The 25,588-nt window shown below is 39.5% G+C and overlaps 1 protein-coding gene across 1 annotated transcript in view; it reads right to left on the bottom strand.

The window, feature by feature from the left end:
* Window positions 1–25,588, bottom strand: part of MET (met proto-oncogene) — a 158,763-nt gene that overhangs the window by 29,800 nt on the left and 103,375 nt on the right. Inside the window, exons 4-11 of the mRNA XM_006859309.1 lie at window positions 23,648–23,782; window positions 22,585–22,758; window positions 17,426–17,586; window positions 15,487–15,589; window positions 15,235–15,371; window positions 14,406–14,567; window positions 13,373–13,472; window positions 8,117–8,335 (exon numbers count right to left, since the gene is read on the bottom strand). Of these exons, the coding sequence (XP_006859371.1) occupies window positions 8,117–8,335; window positions 13,373–13,472; window positions 14,406–14,567; window positions 15,235–15,371; window positions 15,487–15,589; window positions 17,426–17,586; window positions 22,585–22,758; window positions 23,648–23,782 (1,191 nt within the window). The remainder of the gene's footprint in view (window positions 1–8,116; window positions 8,336–13,372; window positions 13,473–14,405; window positions 14,568–15,234; window positions 15,372–15,486; window positions 15,590–17,425; window positions 17,587–22,584; window positions 22,759–23,647; window positions 23,783–25,588) is intronic.

Genomic DNA, 25,588 nt, shown 5'->3' with positions numbered 1-25,588 from the left:
TTGTTATGTGCCGTGGAGCCGGTTCCAACCCATAGTGACCCTGTACAGTGTTTCTGAGGCTGTAAATCTTTACGGGAGCAGAAAGCCTCATCTTTCTCCTGCGGAACAGCTCCTTTATGGTAGCATAATGGGTTACATATTGGGTTGCTAACTGCAAAGTCAGCTGTTCAAATCCACCAGTCGCTCCTTGGAAATCCCATGCAGGGTCACTAGGAGTCGGAACTGACTCGAGGACACTTAACAACAACAACCACCATAACAAATTCTTCTCTGGTCTTCATAGTCATCTGGATACTCAGTGCCATGGAATTTGGATGGCTGAAGGGAAAGCATGATCCTTTCAAAGCACTAATTAGTTAGGAATCACAGCATATAACTTTTCCATCAAATTGTATTTTAGAGAATAGGAAAGAGATCTCCCCCCAACTTTATAGTTGAATGACATTGTACCCAATTCCCATGAGTTTGAAACATAATCATCTAACACGGTCTTTAGGTGCTACTGATGGTGGACGAGATTAGTGATTTAGCGATCTATCCTCATACTATCTAGGCTCATTGTTAGCTGCCTTCCAACTGGCCCCCTACTCACGGCAACTCCATGCTGCCCAGTCCTTCGCAAGTCCCGTTTGTTGTTGTTAAGTGCCGTGAGTCAGTTCTGACTCATAACGACCCTGTGTAGAGTTTCCAAGGAGCAGCTGGTGAGTTTGATCCGGCAACTTGTAGATCAAACCAACCTTACGGTCCAGTGCTTTATCTCACAGCACCACACCAGGACTCCATTTCCATGAGTGACTGTAAATTGGATCTTTGTGATCCATAGAGTTTTCTTAGTCTCGAAGCTCTGCTGAGACATGATCGATCTCACAAGAGCAGGAAAGTCCACTGGTAGAGGTGTGGTTGCCATGCTTAAGAGGCACTGGCTAGAAATGGAAGCTGTCTCTCCCCCTTGAAAGGTTAGAATTCTACCTGTGAGTCACCAATGCCTGACACTGATTATTACTAACAGCTGGTTAATGCAACGATTCTTTACCTTGACTTTACTTAAAACACAACAAATTGAAAACAACTGGTACCTGGGTCCCACCTCCGGAAATTCTGACTTAACTGGTCTAAAAATGATACTATAGAGACAGGTGAGAACTACTGCAGAGGGCAGGTGTGAGCCTCACTGCTAACATCCCCTTGTCTGTTTGAATAGGGCAGTGTCTTTTCATGTATCCTTCTCTCTTGGATCCTATACATACATCAGTGAATTCATTCCTAAAGAAATTCCTCAGAGACACTATATGATTCTCATTATTGAATTGAGAGCATGATTACAGTCTCTTGGACAATTATATAGTTACAGGAGGATTTGAAAAAAAAATTCAAGTTGACATCTTTAGTTAATTGAAGTCCCCATTATGCATCTTAAAAACATCACCGTTTTGTTGAAACAACCAATGATCAACTTTGGGAAAGGAGAACAAATGTAAATGCAATGTCTCCTATTGCCCCTCCCCCCATGAGTACAGTTATTCATTAAGCTGGCCATTACTTTGAGGAGAGATAAATCAAAGCATATTACTGTTGTTCTTATTAACCAGATGCAGTCGGCATTGACTACAGTGCTGCTACTCTGTCTTATGTATGCAAACTACTTTCACGTACGCGGTCTCATTTGAACACCAGTAGATCCGTAGGTCAGACAGTGTTCTGGGCAAAACCGTCAGAAGAAAACACCTCTTAATAAAATGAAGCTGGAGTTTAAGAAAAAACGGCTATGGAGAAGCCCTTACCTCATGATGTTTCTAGAGGTTGTATGTGCATGCCTGCACTAGGTCAGCCATACAGGGCAACTCAGCATAGAAGCACATAAATCTAACAGGTCAATTCGGGGCTTCAGATGACAACTTGTTGGTTGGGTCTGAGGAGAGCTGAAGCATTCACATGTTGGAGGGGGGCGGGATTTAGGCAATGATAACGAAAGAGATTAAAGAGCTAGAGGACTTGATTTATGAGGGAAGGACTAAAATGTGTCTTGCTTGCTTGGATAATAACAAGGGTGGGGGAAGGGATAAAATGTTGCATTTGTGTTCCTTATCCTCAGTCTTTTAGGCTCAGCTTTCTGGATGGTGCATATAAATGTGATCTCAAACAAACACAGATCACCTAACCTGAACAAAAGAACACCTTTTCTCATGTGCCTACCTAGGAACACCTACCTGATAAGTAGTGATTTATACCGTAAAACCTGTGAAAGCTGGAATCTGTGAAAGGCGGAAACCCTACAGAAGTAAAATGCAACTATTTCCCACTAAGAGAGACACCGCCCACACTGCCACACCAGGACTCCTGCTTTGTGTTAGTAATTGTTAAAAAACCTTAAAATGAAAAAGTGGGAAAAAATCTAACCTATTACAAAAGTGATACTGTCGGCTCATAACCATACAACAGAGAGGTGCTGGCCAGGAAAATAAAAATAGGTATAGAGTCCTGGTGTGGCAGTGTGGGCTAATGCGTCAGACTGCAAAGTCATTTGAACTGCAAGGTCAGTGGTTCAGGCTCACAAGCTGCTCCTTGGAAACTCTATACAGGGTCACTATGGGTTGGAATCGACTCCATGGCACTTAACAGCAAAACTTTGTTTTCATATAAAAGAGAGCTTTATTGACCTGTGAAACATGTATGTGGTTGTTGTTACATGCCATTGAGCCGGTTCTGACTCAAGGTAATCCTGTATAGGGTTTTTGAAGAGCGGCTGGTAGGTTTGAACCACTGAATTTGCAGTTAGTGGTTCAGTGCTTATCCTATAGCACCACACCAGGAGTCTGGTATATGGTTGCAACTTATATTAATTATTATGAAATAAAAGAACGTATTTATAAAATTTGCTCAGTTCTTCAGTCATTAACCTGGTAATATTTGGATTTAAAAATCAAGCAAGAGAGAGCATTTTCCAATCTTTAATCCCGTGTATATACAGCAATTTAGAGTTCTAACCATTTCATTGTATCCTGCAGACAATCCTCTGAAGTAGGTCTTACTGTTATTCCTGTTACATACTAGGAGCACTAAGGTTCAGAAGGCGATAAGCCTCGCCCAAGGTCATGGACATAATCAAATTCCATTTATTTATATAAAATCTATTTAACATCTACTGTTTGTCAGACCTAGGGACCCTGGTTGCACAGTAGTTCAGCACTGGCCAGCTAACCGAAAGGGCAATGGTTTGAGTCCAGCTGTTCTGCAGGAGGAAGATGTGGCAACCTGCTTTTAGAAAGCCCATGAGTAAATCTGACCTTGTCCTGTAAAGACTCTTGGTGTAGCGTTGCAGGATTAGCACTGGATTGCTAGTCACAAAATCGGCGGTTCAAACCCATCGGTAGCTCCTTGGAAACCCTGTACAGGGTCACTATGAGTCGGAATTGATTTGAAGCACTTAACAACAACAACAACAACATCAGGGTGGCTATGCGTCAGCACCGACATGATGGCAGTGGGCTCGTGTTTTGGTTTCGGTTTGTCAGACATAGTTCTAGTCACCAGGAATGCACAGGGGCTTCAGAAAGTCTGTGGAAAATGGAGTGGAAAGAGTGGAATTTTTCCATGAACTTTCTGAAGTCCCTTTGTATAAGGTTAAATAGTTTCTTCCTTTCACTGTAATGTTAAAATACGCACACTTCAGATCTTCTGATGCCCAGACACTGCTGCCTTGCCTCTTTCAGAGTTCCAGAAGGTTTGTTCTTGTGTTTGCAGGGCCAGAACTGGAGTCTTGTTCTCTGCATTAGCTGACCTTGCCTTCTTCTTCCTGACTTAGCTGACTTCTCCAGACAGTACTTATTACACAAGGGGGCTTCAAAAAATTCACGGAAAAATTCTATGGTCTTTCAAGTCCATTTTTCCATGAACGTTTTGAAGCTCCGTTATACATTCCAAAATGTTACAGAATAAGATAAACTCTCAGGCCAGCGTCTCTAATCAACCTTGTTCCAGCCCGAGTTGCAGCATCACACACTCCATTTCTCTACTTTCCATAAAATATGATCATGCATCAAAAGTCAGATAATAAAAGAATCAGGGACAGTATAGGGTTTCTTTAAACAAAATCAACCTTTAGATTAGTGATAGGGAATGTCAGTCCCATAGACTGTATGTCATGTTGTTGTTAAGTGCTATTGAGTCAGTTCTGACCCATAGCAACACTGTTATAGGGTTTCCGAGGAGCAGCTGGTGAGCCTGAACTGCAGGTCTCGCAGTTCAAACCGACTTTGCAGTGGACAGTATTAAGGCTCGCGAGATCATTTGATTTGCTTCTGCCAAGGCAACCACAGTTCCAGCCATCACATTGTTAGTGGTGATGGTGTGCTGTGGAGCTGGTTCTGACTTATAGTGACCTTGTATAGGGTTTCCGAGGCTGTGAATCTTTCCAGGAGCAGAAAGTAGCCCATAAATAGTGTTATAAAGTTTGGCAGAAAAAAGGATCCCCACCTTTTAGATATTTGTAAAAGGTTTAGAGATCTTTCAGTCAAAAAACTGTATGTGTGTGTATGGATCTATAGCTATATATCCTGTGAGAGAAATTTCTCTATTATGAAAGGTATTTGGGAGTAAATTAAATGAAAGTTAATAGGAGAAGCACTGTGAGTGAGCAGAAGGAACTCCACAAATTTGCAATCAAGTGAGCCCAAGCTCTGCTGTTTGCTCCCTGGGTGACCCATAACAAATTACTTAATCTTCTTAAACTTCAGTTTACTTATTTGTAAATGGGATGATTATCACTGACTTCCAAACTTTTAAGGTACATTTGCAACTCAAATAAAATAATACATGTTGAAGTACTGTGTTAAATGTAAAAGTCCACACACATGTGAATTCTAGTTGAAATGCACATTGTACTCTAATATATAGTCCCAAAGAGATGCGAACATCTAATGATCACTGTCCCAAACTGGTGCTGGCTGCCTTAAAACCTTGGTTATAAACTACTCCCTACATCAATAGGGTTTCTGATTCATTCTGAGGAGTGACCAATCCTTGATCCTTATTGTGTTCTCTTGACCCAAAGTTGGCTGACCCTTTTGACCATTGTCACAAGACCAATTACTGACTGAGGCTAGGGCTGGGGCTAGAAATGATCGCAATCTCTTTATAGCCCAGGAATTCTTGCATGCATAGCTGCTTGAGGAGCATGAACTTTTCCTGGCAATGCAGAGTAAATCTCATTCCAAACATAAGATTCTATCCGTAGCACATTCATTGATAGAACACAAACATACTGTTTTAAATGGTAATTGAATAAGTACAGCATGAAACAAAATGGTCGTCTTTCTATCAATAAAAACTGTCCACTGGGTGCTCAGAAGTCACCTCCTCTTTCTCCCCCTTCATGCTTTGTTTTCCTTTGTTTCTGACTAAGAAGAACAAGGGTCTTAATTTGATAAGATTTATACACTGACAAAAGATTCAATTGTTGTCACAATAAATATTCTCTTACCCCTTAGATTAAGGAGCTCTAGTAGCATAGAACTTACGAATCAAGCTGCTAACCTCAAAGTCAGCAGTTTCAAACTAGCAGTGGTTCCGCGGGAGAAAGATGAAGCTTTCTGCTCCTGTAAAGACTTGCAGCCTCGGAAACCATATACATGGTCACTATGAGTTGGAACCAACTCCACGGCACATCACCACCACCACCTCCTCCCTTAGATTATCTCTTATGTATAAGGAGAAATGGGAAAAGATGGAATCATGATATCAAAATAATTCCCTGAAACTGCCTCTACTTCCACATGTCTGTGATGTGACAGGTGTTGTACACTTGTGAGAAAAATGCCTTTCTGTAGATGGCAAGAGAAGAAAGTGACTTCTGCCTGCCACCAGGTGGGAAAAGTCTTGACAGACTGAGGATGACATCAGGTTGTGCTGTTCTTGGACCAACAGTTTTGTTGGACGTTGAATAATGGGTGTTTAATTTATAGAAAAAGGAATTTTCTCTTCTACACAAGACAATGCTTGGAAGAGGAGAGAAAGAACCATTTACCTCTAAGTCCTCCAGCATAGGTATAGGAACAGAAAACTAAGAGTTTTTCTGGGCATAAAAATATTTCACATGAACCTTTGTTTTCATCAAGTAAAACCAAATGGAATGTTTCAAACGTCAAACACAGTAATTGTTGAAAGCAAAAGGTCACACTAGATTAGTTTTATTGAAAAAAGGAAAAGTGATAAAAGCTCTTTCGCTTTCTAAAACTAATTAAAGAAGCAGATGAAAGAACTTTGCTGTAGTAAACATGTTGTTCATTGAAGCAGGTTTCCATTTAATTTCATGCTGGGCTTGCTTAATTATTGTACATAATTGTGAGGTTAGTAAACTTATGAAGGTGAATGTGTCATGGGTTGAGCTATAGATAACATCTTGTGAAAAAAGCAGAACAATTTCAACAGAAAAGCCTAATTGTTTAGATGAACATAACCTGCTGGAACTAATATCATATTTAAACTAGGATTATCTTCCTTCTCTGTGTTTGTTCTTATTGTTCATGTTCTGGGTGTCTAAAGCGACTGTGTTTGTGACTTGTGAGTGTTGTGTTTTTGAATGTTGACCAACAAATACTTTGCTGTTTCTAGTGGATAGGTAATTAAAGTCTTGATCACTTTGCCTGTTTTATTACTGATGGTGGTGGCTGTGTGCTGTCAAATTGGCTCCGACTCATAAGTGACCCTGTCTAGTGTTTTTGAGGCTATAAATCTTTATTAAGGGGCATCTGACTCAAGCCATGGTATTTTCAATCACCTCATATGCATGTGAAAGTTGGACAATGAATAAGGAAGACCAGAGTAGAATCGATGTATTTGAATTATGGTGTTGGAGAAAAATATTAAAAGTACCATGGAATGCCAGAAGAACAAACAAATCTGCGTTAAAAGAAATAAAACCAGAATGCTCTTTAGAAACCAGTATAGTAAGACTTTGTTTCTCATACTTTGGGGGAACCAGTCCCTGGAGAAGAACAGCATGTTTGGTAAAGTGGAGGGTCAGTGAAAAAGAGGAAGACCCCCAACAACATGGATTGACACAGTGGCAGCAGCAAAGGGCTCAAACGTAACAATTTGAGCGTGAGGATGGTGCAGCTCTGGGCAGCATTTCATTCTGTTTTGCATAGGGTCGCTATGGGTTGGAACCAACTTGGTGGCACCTAACAGCAACAACAAATCTTTACAGAAGCAGAAAGTCTCATCTTTTTCCCAAGGAGCAACTGGTGGATTTGAACTGCTGACCTTGATGTTAGTGGCCCAATGCATAACGCACTGCACCACCAGGGCTCTTTTGTTTTATTACTAGTTGAAGTAAAAATGACCAAAGCAGTAAGTGCTGTATTCTAATCTTGATTCTTTCACTATTTTGTTGCTTCTTAAATCACTTAAAGTCTCTGGGCTTTCGTGTTTGTCATTTATAACAGGATGGGGTTAGAAAATAGGATCTGTTATTCTCTGATTAAATCACATTTAGAGTTAACATATTCTTTGTCATTGTTGTTAAGGGCCTTCGAGTCGATTCCGACCCATAGCAACCCTGTATAGGGTTTCCAAGGAGCAGCTGGTGAGCTTGAACCACCAACCTTGCAGTCCAAATGGCTTTGCAGTCTTACGCATTAACCCACAGCACCACACCAGGGCTAGTGGAAATCTAGTCCCATTTGTGAATCAGCTCTGAGATGACCATACTCAGATACAAAAATCCAAGTATTATAAGGACATACAGAACTACAAATAGTGCACTTACTTTCATGGCTTTTACTTTTAACTTTGTAGTGAACACATTCAGGTATCTGGGGAAATACACAACATCTGCAGGAAAATGCATTCACTGGGAGCTTATTTAATGGATTTGTGTTCCACATTTGCTACTTTTTAATACAAACACAAGAAAGGGTTTTTAAATGCTTCATTAAAAAGCAATCCATGATTATACTGATCGTTTAGTCTTATGCCAAGAAAGATTTGTTTCTCGGAGCTTAGATATTTGCTGATGGCGTACAGGATATAATGACAAAATACAATAATTCTATTCACATAGCTATAAGTCAATTAGATTGAAGCTGATGATTTAAGAGAACATTTAAGCATTTCTTACCTTAATTTCCAGTACATTTTCATTGCCCATTGAGATCATCACTGGCTTCTCAAAAGGCTTAAACACAGGATTATGTACATAAATGAGATCAAAGTAACTGGAATGGATCCCATCTAACATGAAAAAAGCTTTGGTTTGTAGAGGGAGTCTCAGGTTCAGCTGTTGTAGTGAAGGAGTGGTGCAGCAGATTATCTCTGAATTAGAGCGGTGCTGGCATGCCTGTAAAGAGACACAACGATGCACAAAGAACAGAACAGAGTTGGACATCCATGGCAATGCGTACATTTCACAATTAAAGACCATGGAAAGCATAGACTTTTTGAAAAAAAATTGCATTTGACTTCTTAGTTTCTGGGACTGTGGTAGATGCTAAATTATGCCGATAACCCGGTCTTCAAAGGAACACAGAGTTTTCCTCATCCAGGTAAACTGAGCTGATTTGTCTGAAACTGGCCCTCTCTCAAGCACTTCATTTTCATTAAGAAGACCTTAGTTTGCATACTAGCTTTAAACCAAGCTCTGAGAACTGGGGCAAAGTCCTGACTTAGGAACTTGGTACCCTCACTTCGAAAGTAAGATGATGACATTATACAGAATAGTGTTACTTCATCGTACAGCATTATGTAAACTCCATACAACTGACATTATAATGAACTCTGTAGTGAGGTAATCTTATTAGTATGTTCTAAGTTGTTGATTACTGAGTGTCAGGTTCTACACAAAATGCTTTACAAGGTTGTTGTTAAGTGCCATTGAGTCAGTTCAGAATCAAAACGACTCTGTGTAAGGTTTCCAAGGAGTGTCTAGTGAGTTTGAACTGCCAACCTTGCGGTTGAAACCAACCTTGCACTTGAGTGCTTATCCTACAGCACCACAGGTTGGCCTCTTAGAGTAATCCTATGAGATTGTTGTTGTTGTTGTTAAGTTCCAGGGAGTCAGTTCTGACTCATTGCAACCCTGTCTAGGGTTTCAGAGGTTTTAAATCTTCATGGGAGCAGAAAGCCTCATCGTTCTCCTGTGGAGCAGCTGGTGGGCTTGAACTGTGGACCTTATGGTTCACAGTCCAGTGCTTATCTTAGGAGCTATTATTACTCATCTTTTACAGATGGAAAAACTGAACTCTCAACCTAATGTAATTACAACAGTTCAAAAGGCTGAGGACATAAAAGAGTGTAGGCCTTCTGACCCCACACTCACTGTTTGAACTCCTAGGCTGTATTACTTCTTGTTTTCTGTGTTTCTTACATCTTTTTCTATATTCTCTACACAGTCTGTGCCAATAGGTACAGTGATCTGTGATCCAAAGGTCGGTGGTTCAAACCCACCAGCCACTCCTTGGAAGAAAGATGAAGTAGTCTGCTTCTGTCAAACGGTACAGTCTTGGTGATTCTGTGGAGCCCTTCTACCCTGTCCTGTCGGGTGCTGTGAGTCAGAATCAGCTCCACAGCAGTGGGTTTGGTTTTGGTTGGATAGTTGGTATTACAATCTCATCTTTCATCTCTCAGGTCACATATTCTCACCTGGAATCCTGATTGATGAAATTTTGGAAAATGTGATTTCCTCATGATTGTGCTCGGACTAAACCAGCAACACAAAGTGCTACATGTAAAGCTAAATGGCTGAGTTCCCCCAACATCCAAGGAAAAGATTAACAACAATATTCTTTTGATTTCCTTGTGGTGTTGTTGTTAAGTGCCATCGAGTTCCTTCTGTCTCCTAGCGTCCCTGTATAGGGTTTCCAAGAATCGGCTGTGAACTGCTGACATTGAGATAAATGCTATTCCTATAGTGCCACATCAGGACCGGAGATGAAACAACTACTTATGCCCACAACTGACAAAGGAATCCAGGATATACATAAAAAGCACAAACATGAAATTTGACATTTGATAATTGGTGTTGTTTAAGTGCTGTTGAGTCCATTCCAACTCATAGTAACCCTGTATAGGGTTTTTATGGACCAGCTGGTGGGTTTGAACAATCAACCTTTAGGTTGACAGTCCAGTGCTTATCCTACAGCACCACAACAGGACTGCATTTGATCTTAATAATAATAAAAAAGAAATAATTCTACATTAAAACATATACATTGTCTCGAATAGAGGAAGATAAATAATTTTTGATAAAGGAAACAAGTGTAAATTGCTACGATTTTATGAACTTGACCTATACTTATGGATGTAGTAGCTCAAAATACAAACTGAGTGGGAAGGAGTCTTTGCATCAGGTTATCAATCTTATTTCCTCTGTGTGCAGGGTTGATAGGGATGGGTAACTTAGACATTGGCTACCTAAAATGAGGGGGCGATAAAGGCACGAAGTGACTGGCTTACAAGGTTTCAAGAGGGAATTTAGTTTAAGAGTATGGGGGGTAAGAAAGAGTCCCCACTGAATAGTTTTCATCTTGTCTAGATGGGTTTGGTGAAAAGAGATGGGGATAAGATTCTTATGATTCATCAGTGAGTAATTGTTATCATGACTAATTATGATGGTCACAACTGTAAAGGTAGAGTTTTATAACACACAGGTGGTGGTGGTGGTGGTGGTGGTTATATGCTGTGAAGTCAGGGGGAGTAGTTAATCTTACAGTCAAGAAACAGAGGATCCTAAGACCATCAAGGGAGAAGAGCACCAGTGGAATGTGCGACCCTATCCAGAGAAGTAGTGACTACAGAGATGGAGGCAGAGAAGATGACATGGAGAGACAGAGCAGCTGAGGACTTGCAGAATGTGCCCTTTGGTTGTCAACATGATTATATATATTCTTGAGTGTTTCTGTATACATCCTCCAACCCCCCCAAAACCCTAAGCAAACAGAGAGAATAGAAGCAAATACTGTTGAATGATGATGCACGGAGGAGACTATAATTATTGCAATGAAATGATGGTGTAAAACTGATGTTCTCCCATGTAAACTATCACTCAACTCACAATTTAAGTTAAAAAATATATATACATTGTAAACAAAGGAAATAGATTTTAAATTTTATATGAAAACATACTGAAAGCTATTCCTGTCATCTTGAAGAACAGATATGTATCATTTTACTAACATCAAAGTAGCTCTGTGTAAAACAAGAAATCTGAAAACTACATAATGTATGTTTACATCTGGGAGAGTGTGTACATTAATAAGTGAGTCTACATTATGCTAAGAAGGTGATGGCAGTTTTATTTTTAGAAAATTAGAGTTTATTGGACTTACAAGCTATTTTGGCTAGCTACTTTGGACATGATTGTCAGGAGAGACCAGTCGCTGGAGAAGGATATCATGTTTGGTAAGGTGGAGGGTCAGAGAAAAAGAAGACCCCCAATGAGATGGATTAGCCAAGTAGCAGCATCGATGGACTCAAGCGTGGCAACAGTAGTGAGGTTGGCAGTGTTTCGTTCTGTGCATAAAGGTCGCTATGGGTCGGTACCAACTTGATGGCACCTAACAACAACAACATATCTCTCTAAACCAGAATCAAACTCGACAAAGAGGTTTTATTTGTTAAATAATGAATGAATTCGATTCCTCATGGTCAGTCTCTAATTCTACAAGCAGCAGGGATCATGGAAGGAACACATGGCTCTTTATTATGTTCACAAGCAATATAAAATAGACTCACTGGGTTTTTCATTGATGTTCAATTCAAATGCACAGTTCTATTGCATTAATACATTCGAGGCTCTAATAACAGAAGTTTATATATCTGGAGATGTAAACAGAGAAAAAATTTTATTTTTTTCCCATTGTCTAGATCCTGTTTAGTCTCTAAGTCTGACATCTACTAAATATCTGATAACAAAGGAATGAAGAAAGCCAAGAGGAACTCTATGTGTCATCAGAACACTGCTGCGAAGGAGGAAGGAATATAAGCATTATTTTAGAAATGTGGGCTTGGTGCTGTTAAATTAACTGAGACTTTTTTTATTTCTGCTTTAAAAAAGTCTCATGCCAACACCAAGGAGTGTTACTGTTATTCCTATTTGGTTAATGAAAACTGTTACACTCGGTTGAGAAGTATTGATGTCATTTAAATTAAGAGCAGCCGTGTTCTAACGTTGTTTGTGGCTCTGTGTCGGTTGGTTTCAAAGCCCTTTACTTCATACGCTGACTCCCTGGAGTAGAATCCCTCAGAAATATGATAAAAATCTAATAAGACTCTTTAGAGGTGATGCAATGTGGCTGATTGAGAAGGTCAAGTAAAATCTCATTTGAGATGCCCTTACTGTTTGGTGATCTAGTTTGACATTTTTAGCACAAAATTGGTTTTTGTAATTAAAGACCACTGTGGTTTTAGTTTTCAAGCAATATTGGATGGGAATCTAAGAGAAAGTGCTGTAATTTAATCTATCACCTGTCCAACGAAAACCCTGTTGGAGAGGGGAGCACTTAGAACTCCCATTGTAAGCAGAGTGCACAAGTTTAGCTCGAATGTGGTAATTCATACTAGAGATACCCAAAAAGTTCTTACCTTTCTAAAATCTTAACCATGATCATGTGACCGATGTAAACTGCTACAGCACAAGATGAGTCAATGACTTTTAAGGAAGCACTCAAGTTTTATTTTAACCTCATAAATAAGAAGAGGTAAAGAGACACCACATAATATGCATACTCTAGGACACAAAATAAAAATACTGCTTTACTACTTGAGGTTCTTTCTTGTTACTTGATACCAGGAGAACAAAAGGAATTTAAGAAGGGAGGCTGTAAGGGAGCATTGTGTGCCTGCCACTTAGACAAGGATGCTGCTGCAAGACTAGAGGCTATATCCATGGGTTTATTAGAGTTTTTTTTTTTTTTTTTTAAATTGATGTTCTAGACTGCTAGTGTGGTGCTGTAGGATCAGCACAGGACTGTGAACCATAAGGTGAGCAGTTCAAACCAACCAGGTACTCCTTGAAACCCTACACAGGGTCACTATATGAGTTGGAACTGACTTGATGGCACTCCAGAACAACTATATATATATATATGTGTGTGTGTGTGTGTGTATGTATGGGCGCTTCAAAAACTTGGTAGAAAAATTCTGTGATCTTTTAATTCCATTTTCCCACAAACTTTCTGAAGCCCTCTCGTAGACACACACACATAGACATACATACATATTTTTTAACAATGGTAGCCCAAGGTTCTAGGTAGTTTTTGTTGTTCAATAAAACAACATTTTGACTTAAACTCAAGGAAGATGTCCTTTGTGCCCCGAGAGTCAGGTGGTAGAGGCAGAGATGCAGAGCTTTGAAGATAGCATCGCTGAAAGGACTTACCACTGTGAAGTTCTTTCCTGCTTCCTGGACATTTATTACCATCCTTGGGACACTAACAGAATTCAGGTTTTTTCCAGCACCTGTTATTGTGCTCCCACCGCTGGGAAAATAAAAGAGAAAAATGGCATTATCAAGAAGTTCTTCCCTGATCAAGTATTTTAAGAGTGCAGTGATTCTAAGTTAGAGGTGCGGCCAAAGTCAAATGAAGTTCAGTATAAGTCTTCTTTGGAACCAACTTACATTATCTTGAAAATATTTTTTAAAATTCATAGTTCATAAGCTGGAGAAATGCACTCTATTTTCTTGTTCACCAAACATTCAAAAGATATATATATATCATAAATATATATGAAAGGAATACAAAGAAAAATGAACTTGACTACTGTTGCTAGATTCATAGGATTAATGGCAACGAGGCTGCCTGACATGGGCTCAATGAGCTACTGATTCAAAGGGAGTCTGCTATAGGGAAAACCTGCGTGTAAAGGAGGTGGAAAACAGAAGATAACGCCAGGCTGGGCACTAAGGGTAGTCTAACACTGACATGTATATAACATAGTGCAAAGATACCATGTTGTCACATGGTAAATTGTTTCACAGGAACCCATTTAAAACAGAGTAAGATAAAATGCTTCTTGGTGTGAACTGGCAGTGCTGGTTATGTGCTGTGGAGTCAGTTCCGACTCATAGCGACCTTGTACAGTATTTCCGAGGTTGTAAATCTTTACGGGAGCAGAAAGCCTCATCTTTCTCTTGCAGAACAGCTGGTAATTTCGAACTGCTGACCTTGAGGGTAGCAGCCTGATGAGTAATCACTACACTCCCAGAGCTCCTTTAGTGTGAACTAGCACTGAGAAAGTCAATGTGCTAAGATACAGAATGAAGGTTTTCACTTCTGAACTGGAAAGGCAGCCTTTGAAAGAAGCTCAACAGACTCAAAGCCGGACACAAAGCTACAATTCTCTTGACTATTCTAGAGCGAAATCATCCTTCTGTTCTCTATTTTCTTATACCCATTAGAAAATGTACTTACCTAATAAAAGATTTGGTTGGATGAATTTCATAGACAATGGGATCTTCCTGATAACTGAAGCTGTAGGCCTCTCGGTTGGCTAAGTCAATCTTCAGTTTAACAGGAGAGTCAATTGAAGTGGTTTGGGCTGGAGTATAACATTCGAGAATACTGTCTGACACACTGAATGGAAAAATTAAGAAAATGCACCTTAGCTATTAGAGAGAAACATACTTCAGAATGATACTCATGAATCAAGAGGGCCTCTTAAGTGGGCATTTCCTGATATACTAGTCTACACAAAGCCATTTTATAGTATAGGCTGCTTCCATCTGAATGGATCCCAAGCCTAGCCTTGGTGTTGACAAGTCATCCTTGTCTTTAAAACATTTGTAATTTTAAACTATTTTTTAAAGCATTCTTTTGGTATTTGATTAATAGAGCTTCTCTAACTCTAAGAAGCAGAAACATATCTCCCTCCAAACTAATTTTCTTCTTTGCTTCCTCCCATCCTGAAGTGATCTAGTGACTGTAAATCTTGATGGAAATATGTATTTTAAGTAATTGTCAGTTACCCAAACCTCCAAGTTCATAGTCAGGACACTAAGGTGTAATAGTTAAGAAGGAGGATGGGAAGACAAACTGAAAACTGGAATTCATAAACAATAAAGGAAGGAAGAGACATCAGTAAAAGTGAATAGATAGATTTGGGAAAAGGAGGACACTTTATCATCAGAAGAGTAAATATAAACATTAAAATTTTTCTCAACAAAAATGAATGTTTGCTTGATTTGTTAGGTACAGATATTAATCCAACTTGACTGACACAACACAAATACATTTACAGCACCTTTTTAAAGTACATGTTTTTCCACCAATTGAAATGTGTCTAGAATTCCCACTGTTTAGGTACTTTCCAGTTAAAGTAACCAAAGTGCCACCAGCTTTAGGACCGTAACTTGGAGAAATACTTGTAATTACAGGATCCTGAATGAGACATACAAAAATAAAACAAAACAAAGCAGCCAGTTAATTTATAACAACTACGTAAACCCTGGAATCAAATATCCTGGTTCATGAGGAAAGTGATGCTTAGACTTACCACATAGGAAAATGTACTGTACTGTGCTGTCCCTCGAACATTTGAAATAATGATGGACAGATTAAAATGCTTATTCCTTGAAGGACCAACTGTGCATTTCAACCTGTGAAAAGCAAAGTTTAATATGTTACAAATCTGAAGGCATTTCTAGTCTGGCTTGGCTATTTACAAGAATGGGCATTAAATTGTGATTTAACTACCCTAAACAGTAGGCATGGTTTCCCGGTAAGCATTAAAGTTGAAGATTTTATAATTTTACTGATGTACTCTTATGCCAAACTTGATACTGACTATATTTGAAATATTTACACAAACAAAATAAGACATGTTAAACTTTATCAATGACGACTTCACCATTTGAAGACTCATAATAATATTCATCTTAGTTGACATATCATAGGGGTAACATCTGGCATACTTAATTAAGGTAAAGAAATGGCGTTTTTGCAGCATCTGGATCAATGGGATAACCATCAGTCATCCGTATTGCTTTACTAAAGCCTGACAACAGGCACCTTTCTGTGGCTACATTTGCCACAGGTTTGATTTAATGACTTAAGAAATAATCAAATTGTGATGAACTTTCCACAGATTTACATTTGAGTTAGTAATGTCATTATGTTGTTATGTGCCGTGGAGTCAGTTCCGACTCATAGCGACCCTGTACAGGGTTTCCAAGCTGTAAATCTTTACAAGAGCAGAACACTTCATCTTTCTCCTGCGGAACGGCTGGGAGTTTCTAACTGCTGACCGTGAGATTAGCAGCCCGAAAATGATAAATATAGTTTACTTTATGAAATGTTCTTTCAGAATGAATTGTTTCAATGTTAACGGTCCTAATTGATAGAATAATGCTTAAGAGTTTTAGAGAACTTGAATTCTAGATTTCTAGAATTCATTTTTATTTTGCCATTAAGCTAAACAAATATGAATTAATTGATGTTTAGTCTGAGAAAAAGGAGTCGGTTTAGGAACCCTGGAATTAATTCTACTATATATAAAAATACCACTTGATAGAATAGATTCAACCATGAAGATTCAATTCTAAAACTTGAAGTATTTGGTTGTTGTTACTATACAATAACTAATAATTTCTGAACTATCTGTCCAGAAATAGTAGAAGGAATATGCAGAATATCATCAAAGAGCACACAGGTCTTGGAATAGGCCTCTGCTAGGCTATTCCCTACCTCAGAGAGCACATCTTTTGCTTAATAGGATTAGTATCACCATATCCCAGGACTCTAAGATGTTAAATGAGACATACTCTATACATTATGACACTAATAAATATGAACTGAGTATAAATTTAAACTCATTTAAGAGCAAGACTCAAAAATGGGATTCAGTTGATTCAGTACAATTCCAAAGTTTAGATGGTGAACTCAGAGAAAGAGAGGGTCTGTACTGGGTTGTTATTGATTTTTATAGAAAAAGCCCTTGGAGATTCTGAATATTCAAAGAATCTAATGATAGAATGCTGTAACTAGAGTCACTCTAATCTACCCAGACCACTTTTGAACAGTTGTTAATTATTGGTTGGAAGACTTTTGAGATGCTGGATTCCTCTCCCTCTTTGTTTGCCACATAAACAACACCACCCTTTCCCATCCTTAAACCTGATGAAAAATAAAGAGAAAAAGCAAAACTGGAGTTCTGGTGTGGAGCTGTAGGATAAGCACTGGACTGCTAACCACCATGTTGGCAGTTCAAAACCACCTTGGGAACGGTATAACGTGTTGCTGTCAGTTGGAACCGACTCCATGGCACGTAACACCATCAACATGAGCAAAATTAAGCAAGCGTCACAAGAGATCTTATAGGCCAAGATCTTTTTTCATTCAAAAGTTAGGCTTTTTGAGTGATTTTTTACAATATTCGTTACAAAATAAAACTTGGTTTCCAAGCACATGCCAAGAAAAGTGTTTACGATTCTTACATATTTGTTGTGCTCTCGCTCACGGTCACGGTGCAGTTGTCGTTTCCAATGAGAACTCTGGTTTTTTTTAAATCAAATTTATTATTTCTCCTGAATCCAAAGTCCCAGCCACAGACTGTCAGTGTTGTCCCTCCTTCAAGGGGTGCACTTGTTGGGAAAACCTACAAGGACAACATAGATTTTTATTAAAACAAAACAAAAAGTCAACAAAACCCATTACATTACTTTTCATACAAACAGAACACAAATGGAAAAATTTCTGCTATCTAAAGGTAGAGTCTTGGTATGACACTGTGGGATCACTCTAGACTGCTAACTACAAGGTCAACCCAACAGCAGTTCCTTGGAAGCCCTACATAGGGTCCCTATGAGTTGGAACTGACTCCATGGCACTCAACAATGACAACATTTTGTTTAATACAAACCCTTCAATTGTTGAAATTCTTCCATCCTCTCATTACTTAATAAAATTGAATTTCCATGAAAATGGGTAACAAATTTCATAGCCCCTGGAATAAATATGAACATGATCCAACATGCAGATGAAGCAAGTTGTTAACAGAAGAGCTAGACAAGGGGCAAAAGGCCTGGGAGAGAAGGAAAAGCCTTCCTGGGTCCCTCTCAAGTGAAATCTCCTAGGGATTTTGGGGGATCAGGTAGACACACTTTGGGTCCAGACTTTTATATGTTTACAATTCAAACTGGTTATAACTTTTTTGGCTCTCCAGATCAAGCTCTCATCAAAACTCTTTCATGGGGCCCCAGAAGCCAAGGGCCAGTATACCTTGCACACCAGCTGGATTTGTGCCACATTCATGTTGCTATAGGATACTCAACCCAGAGGAGAAATTTATATTTCATAATACCTCTTTCTGTATCAAGTGTTTGCACGGTTGCATTCGACAGCTATTATAATACCAAAGACAGGATGATATTCCACATAGCTATTCAGGGGAGTCCTGGTGTGGTGCTGGAGGATAACCACTAGACTGCTAACCTCAAAAGTCGGAAGTTCAAACCTGCCAACTACTCCTTGGAAACCAGGTCGCTCTGAGTTGGAACCGACTTGACAGCACTTAACAACAACATGAGTCAGAACTGACTTGATGGCAGTACAAATGTTTCGTGCTTGATTACTAAGCTAAAGGATGGCAGTTTGAACCCAGCTAGCAGCACTGTAGAAGAAGGTCTAGTGATCTGCTTTTGTGACAAGTACAGCCATGGAAATTCTATGGAGGAGTTCTACTTGTAACATACGGGGTCAGGGGTCACCGGGAGTTGAAATTGACTTGAGGCAATTGGTTTGGTATTTTTAGTTCAGCTAATTGGTTGAAAGACTTGACCTTTAAAAACGTATGTAGTATTTAATACATACAATACATTATTTCTATTAGAAACAGATAAAAAATGGAACTAGAGAGAACCCCAACCATGCAATGTATTGTAGCAAAATTTCTAATTATCTCCCTTGGCATTAGTTTACATCTATTTTCTAGGATTTATCTTCTCCCTGTGTTTAATGTCAAATATAAAACAATAGGTATGATGCATTATTGAAGACTCACTTTTGGTGTAGTAAAAGTAAAATCTGCATTTATTAATTAGATTTTGGCAATTCTGAGACAAGATATCTTTAGGTTCTTGTGAAGTTTATAAGACAACTGTTATTCAGCTAAAACTATTCAAAACAAAACAAATTTCCAAGTTAAAAATAAGCTTCTCCTGAGCAACTTTGGGACAATTGAGGAAGGAAATGCTCTTTTAGGGGGCCACATTGTAAATTGTGCTGTAAAGTACAATGGTGGGAAAACTCAGCACCATGCTAGATGCAACTAAAAAACCAGTAAAGGTGTTTGTAAAGCTCCATTAGTGAAAGTCTAAAAGTACTTAGGAGGGCTTTCAGCAAAATTCAAATTTGCAAACCCTCCCAAGTAAACAGTCACACACTAAAATCTTCACTAACCCTTGTTACCCAACCCCTTAAAAGTCTTGGCTTAATGCTTTTATGGTAGCCATTTTACCCATAAAATCCATTACACAGTTGTGCCTTTCATGAAAATTTACCTCATCCATATCTAACCAAATGAGAACTGCTAAGGGCAAAAAAAATCTGTGTATTATTATGTTAGAAATCCAGTAGGAGAGAAAAAGACATTCGACCCTCCTCGAACTGCTCAGCCTGAGGCAGCCACACAGCTGCTGTTCCCTTGTCTAAAGAGCAGGATTCCCCATTGAAAACAGCTGCTCAAGGCTGAAGCTGGCCTGATCCCTCTGCCTGGATTCCCCTCTTTCCATATAAAATCGAATTCTGTCACTATGCACATATGACCACTTTCTATATAAGGCAATGGGATTGGGTGACATTTTTAGAGAAGACATGGAGAGTTGTTCATCCAGTGAAATGGAGATGATGAACCCTCTGGATTGGAAAGACCAGCCTTTGTTTACTTCTTTACTCTGAGGTGAAATACTACAGAAAAGTATCTGAGCATCACCCCTGAGTTTACAGGGTAGACGTCACTATTACAGCAAAAGAGGAAAGAAGTAGCTTGGGTTATACATCCTTGGAGAGTCCCAAAAATGGAAAGGCAAACTCTTGAGTTTGGGCAGGGAACGATAGTCCAGCATAAAGTCATGGAGGCTGAGTCTCCGATCTGTCAGTATAGAGTGGACATTGCCACAAGGAGAGCTATGGTCTTTTCACAGGTGAATGATCACATCATGCTTACCAAACACATCAAGATAATGCATAGAAAACAAGCTGACAATTCAAATGCATCAAAAGGGCTTCTTTTCTTTTCAGTAGGGAAAATGTCACAAATGCATCGGGGATAGTTGTAGGGCCTGCACCCTCTCGATTCCCAAGAGATTGCTATCTCTTATCTGAGTCTTCTAATCAATTGGTAAAAGCAGGTTTATTGCCTCACTGCGATTGAATTCAATCCCACAAGTTGGAACAATTTTATCCGAGTGAGTTTGGAATCTATTGGAAAGTGTTTTTCACTTGTTGAAACACTTCTCATTGTTCTGTAAGTATGAGATCAGATGACATGCTTGAAACAAGCAAAAATGCCCTTGCAATCTTGAAATCGCTTCTATGTGGGACTGGAAAGGATTTTAACCTTTGAACATTTTGTACCTTGGTGCTGTAGGATCAACCCTGGACTGCTAACCACAAGGTCGGCAGTTCAAACTTACCAGCTGCTCCTCAGAAACCCTACACAGGGTCGCTATGAGCCAGAAGCGACTCAACAGCACTTAACAACAACAACAAAACAGGTTAACTTTCAACTGTCATTTATTAGCAAGTGAAACTCTATACACTGATTAGATTTTGTGTCCATAGAGTTTAAGGCAGATAAGAAAGAGATGAATAATCTGTTTTACTTTCATTATTTTTTTTGCGGTGAGAATGTTCAATGTCATGGTCTAGTGCAGCATGAAATCCTCCTAACAACTATGAACCGAAAGGGATTTATGGACTCAGCTGTACTCGCTTCCTTCCAGTCATATATGCCGAGCCTCACTGACTGGCCCAGGGTACAATGCAACTTTTTCGAGACATTAACTAGAGTGCTGGAGTGACGAACAGCGAGAGAAGAGGGAGATTAGAACAAATTATGGCATTGTCTGGCTAGAATATTAACTTTGTTTTTAGCCATGTTAGTATTTCTGATAAACAAGCAATTTATGAAAACTAAATTTGTAGTTTTCATTTGTACAGGTTGTTTCCTTTATTTAAAATACCAGTTTGGGTATTTTTGAAATGAAATTGTGATATAACTGAACACATACACTCACACACACACACACACTCCCCATATCTCTTTCATGAAATAGCTGAGTTCAGATTTCGAGTGCCTTAAATTTCTAAGACTGTGTTTATAAAAGTATAAAATTGCATTTGTTTTGATACTATAAATGTATAAATGTTATACAATATGTCTTTTAAAAAAAAGTACGTATATACCATAGTATAGATCTGTGTATTACTTTATTCTTTTTTAGCTTATTCTCAGAAAGGTCAAGCTAAATCTTAATAACTGTGTTACACCTAGCAGAAAACGATTTGGTTAAAAGTCACTCACCCAGTACAAATCTTCTCCTAAACCGTAACTAAATGAAACCAGCCATGTGCTTGCGGCCGGTTCTTGCTCTCACTTGCACACTTTGTTTACTTGGGCTTGAACCAGGCGACTGAGACCTTTAACTTGATTCTTTCACAAGAACCATTTTACTAAAGTCCAACTGTTCAATATGCAGGCAGAAAGAATACATACTGTGTCTTCACCAGGGAAGTATTTTCACGCAAAATGCATTTGGACTAAGAAATTGTAAAAAACAAAAAACAAAAACCTGCCGTGGTGATTTTCATAGTGTGAAATATATGTGCAAGACCTTGGCAGCAGAGTTTGAGACTGTGGCTTCAGTGTTTAAGGTGATATTCACTGTTAGAAACTAAGTTCTCTGACAACAGGAAGCACATTTGGTGACTGTGTCTCCCAGCCTTCAGAAGAATGCCTGTCACATGCTATGCACTCAATAAATATTTCTGAATAAATTAATGAAATCATTCACACAAGTATAAATGTTAATATGGTCCTTGGTGGAGTCTTTACTCCTAGGAACATTGTAATAAAGCTTGCATACACTCATGAGTGTTGACTTCCATCCACTTGGCTCCCACATCTCCCTGTAATGAGACAAGGCCACCATGGATGTCCCTAACAGGAAGAAACCTCCTGTTCAGTCTGTCCCAGCATGTCTGGGATTATTGGCTGCTGTGTTCAGTTTAGGGTTCCTGGTTATGTCATTGTGTGGGCAAGACACCTGGTAGATAAAGTAGGAACTAAGGAATCCAAAGGTGGGTGAGTTGGGAGGGAGTAGGCCCCTGTGAAAGGAACTGGGGAGCAATGCTGTCCATTCTTCCCATTATTTCTTTCACACATCACTGGAGAGCACGTAGCCACCAAGGGAGAGAGTCTAATTAATGAATGTGAAGACAACAGTTCAGGCATAGAACAAAGGGCATGCGCTAGAGGTGGACCCTGGAGGGAGAGGGTGTGTTGGCTGATGAGTAAACAGAGGTGGGGGTTTGTTTCATTAATGGGATTTGTGTTTACTAAAAATCACACAAACCAGTTGACAGAGATTCTCACCTCATAAATGGTGGGCAGACAGGTCTCTTGAGTCCAGGTCCCGTTGGGGCATTCCTCTGCTCGCACACACCTATCGTGGCACCAACCACACTGCACGAAGGGAGGGGCGGAGACACACTGACTACAGGACTGGAAGTGGGTGCAGCCCAAGCCATCCAACGGGATCTTGGTTATCTGGGAAGGAAAATGAGAGAAAGCTTCAGGAGGAATTTTTATTTTTTGGTTTGTTTGTTAGATAAAAATTGAATAGACAAAAGATTGATTAAATATTCTTTTATGGAGTCTGCTGTAGATAGCACCCATGTGTACAAATCATGTAGTAATGATTAAATGACTAAATTTTAAAGAGAAATCAAATTCCTTCCATCTTTTGTTGGCACCTAGGATAAAGTTACTATCACTGTCCAGCAAATACAAGCACCACTGCTGCAATGTTAGAGGTTCTAATGATATTCTCTGGCGTCCTGGTGTGACGCTGTAGGTAAATGCGCTGGACTGCAAAGTTGGTTCAAGCTCACCAGTCACTCCTTTGAAACCTTTTGCAGGGTCACTATGGGTTGGAACTGACTCAGTACTCATCATCAACAACAACAAACAATGATATTCACTAGCAGTTTGGTAGTGATGCTTTTCAAATATGTTCAGCTGCTGAAAAACGCACTTGAACCTTCAGGAAATTCTAAGTAAATGTACATATTATTCTGGCATCAAGATGTACCTCCTCTCAGAGAATAGGGATTAACGGCTAGAGTCAGAGTCCAACATACATTTTCTGAATTTATCTACCATTAGGTCTGTAATTCTCATTTCATGTGTGTTTTTCTCATTGACAAATAAAGGCCAAAAGGAGAAATGCCTGTTATGAAAAGACTGTCCTATAGGTCCAAGGAGTTCCCTATTTCCTTGAAAAAAAAAATTAACTTGATTTCAAAGGATGTCTGAAATATTTTAGAAAGATGTTAGCTGAGGAAAGGTGGATCCAAGAGGAAGAGAGAAGTGAGAAAGGACCAAATGACACTGGCTGTCAATATCAGTGGACACTCCCTGTAGGAACAAGGCTCACTTTCTTCCCAGTAACCACCAGCGTGTAGCCATTTTGGTTTGACAGGAGCTGCACAACAACCTCTGGGGACACAGCATGGGAATCCAGGCGGAAGTTTACGTGAGGGGCCCACAATCCCGTTCGAGAAATCACAACCTGTAAAAACAAAAAGAAAACACGTATTCCAACAAGCCCAATTTAAATACAAGCGGAAAACATGGACAGTAATGGTGATAACAGATTAGGAGAGTTCATGCGTGTTTGAACTCCAAACCTAACAGTTCATTTCCTTGTAAATCAATAGGATGTTTTCTAATCTTCTGTCTAGAGACAATTTATCTGAGCCCCCAAGACAGACTTTTGTCTTTTAATGGTTTCTAGGAGATCCTCAGCCAACACATGCAGGCAAACCCTCATGATTGTACTGGGAACTGAGGAACCAAATCTCTTATCAGAACCCCAGACGCCACTTATGTTTACAAGGACTCTGGATAATTTTTAATCTGTTTCCCTGATGCTCCTTGAGCAGCTTCCCTTGATGTAATGGAAAAGGTCGAATGGGACTGAATGCCTGGGTCTAGTTCTACTTTGCTGCTCTTAAGCCATATTTATAGATCTTCTGAGATCAAAAAAGGCCCCTATCTACTTATCATGATGTATTTTTTATAAACCAGTGTCCCATGATATGTTATTACTTGTATTATAAAGAGAGTTCTGCTTCCTGACCTGGGTATAGGAGGAGGCCTGATGGTTTTAACAATGCCTTGAAAGTGAGATTTTGATTTCTTGTATCATTCTTACTTTCAGGTATTTTGTATACGGATGTTTCTCGGCCATATAATTTCTGTTTACCCTATTCCTAGCACCCAGGAATGAAATGCATCACTTTTTCCTCCCAGAGATTGTGATTAATGACTACTAAGAGTTGCCATTGAGTTGATGATTCCAACTCATGGAGACCCCAAATGTGTCCGAGTTGAATTGAGCTCCATGACTGTGATCTTTTGGAAGTAGAACGTCAGGCCTTTCAGTTATTAGCTGAGTGCTTAACCGTTCACATCACCCAGGGGCTACTGTGATCAATGACAATTAGGATAATTTGACGATGACTAACAGCCAGCAAAGGGGTCAAACATGGCAATGCCTGTGCGGATGGTGGAGGTTGCACAGTCTTTTGTTCTGTGGTACATGGGGTCACTATGAGTCAGAAATGACCCCACGAGCCAGCGCCCAGGCCATTGCACAGTACCCATACGTGGGTGCAAGAGGCTGAACACAGCTCTGGACCACAACTTTGTGAAACTGTCCCACATTCCTAAAAGCCTTTCACCTTGAAGACTGCCTTTACTTGCCAGTGGGTTTGAAATCATAGAACAAAAAATGGTTTAGTTCAATAACCCTCCATTGAACTCAGTTTTCTCACCTGTAAAATGAGAATGAAAATTACACATAGTAGTGATTAACTGCTACTACCCTAACAAGCTCCTAAGAACACAAATGCTCTGGGGAACCAGTGGTAAATTTTCATCAGCACAATAAAGGAGCCATGGACCCCGAAACAATTTGGGAAGATTCCCAAAGTACCTAATTTCCTCCTAGGGAGTAGACTGTTGATGGAAAACTAACCAAGCTCTCACATACTGCCATTAAGCTGACTGACTAGATTTGCACGGAAGTTAACTAATAGGTCAAAGGTCACCTGGTCAGCATGGGAAAGGATGTTATTCCTAAATCAAGGGCCAAAGAAGAATTTGTGACCTTTGCAGGTAAACTGAAGAGAAGCTCAATGTTCAGTCCTGGTGTTGTTATGTGCTGTGGAGTTGGTTCCGACCCATAGCGACCCTGCACAGGGTTTCCAAGGCTGTAAATCTTTATGGGAGCAGAAAGCTTCATTTTTCTCCTGCGGGACGGCTGGTAGTTTTGAACTGCCAACCTTGAGGTTAGCAGTCCGATTCGTAACCA

This window comes from Chrysochloris asiatica, unplaced genomic scaffold (genome assembly GCF_000296735.1).
Source record: "Chrysochloris asiatica unplaced genomic scaffold, ChrAsi1.0 scaffold00032, whole genome shotgun sequence".
Taxonomy (NCBI): Eukaryota; Metazoa; Chordata; class Mammalia; order Afrosoricida; family Chrysochloridae; genus Chrysochloris; species Chrysochloris asiatica.
Note: the sequence above shows the minus strand (reverse complement) of the source record. Positions and strands in the feature narration are given on the sequence as shown.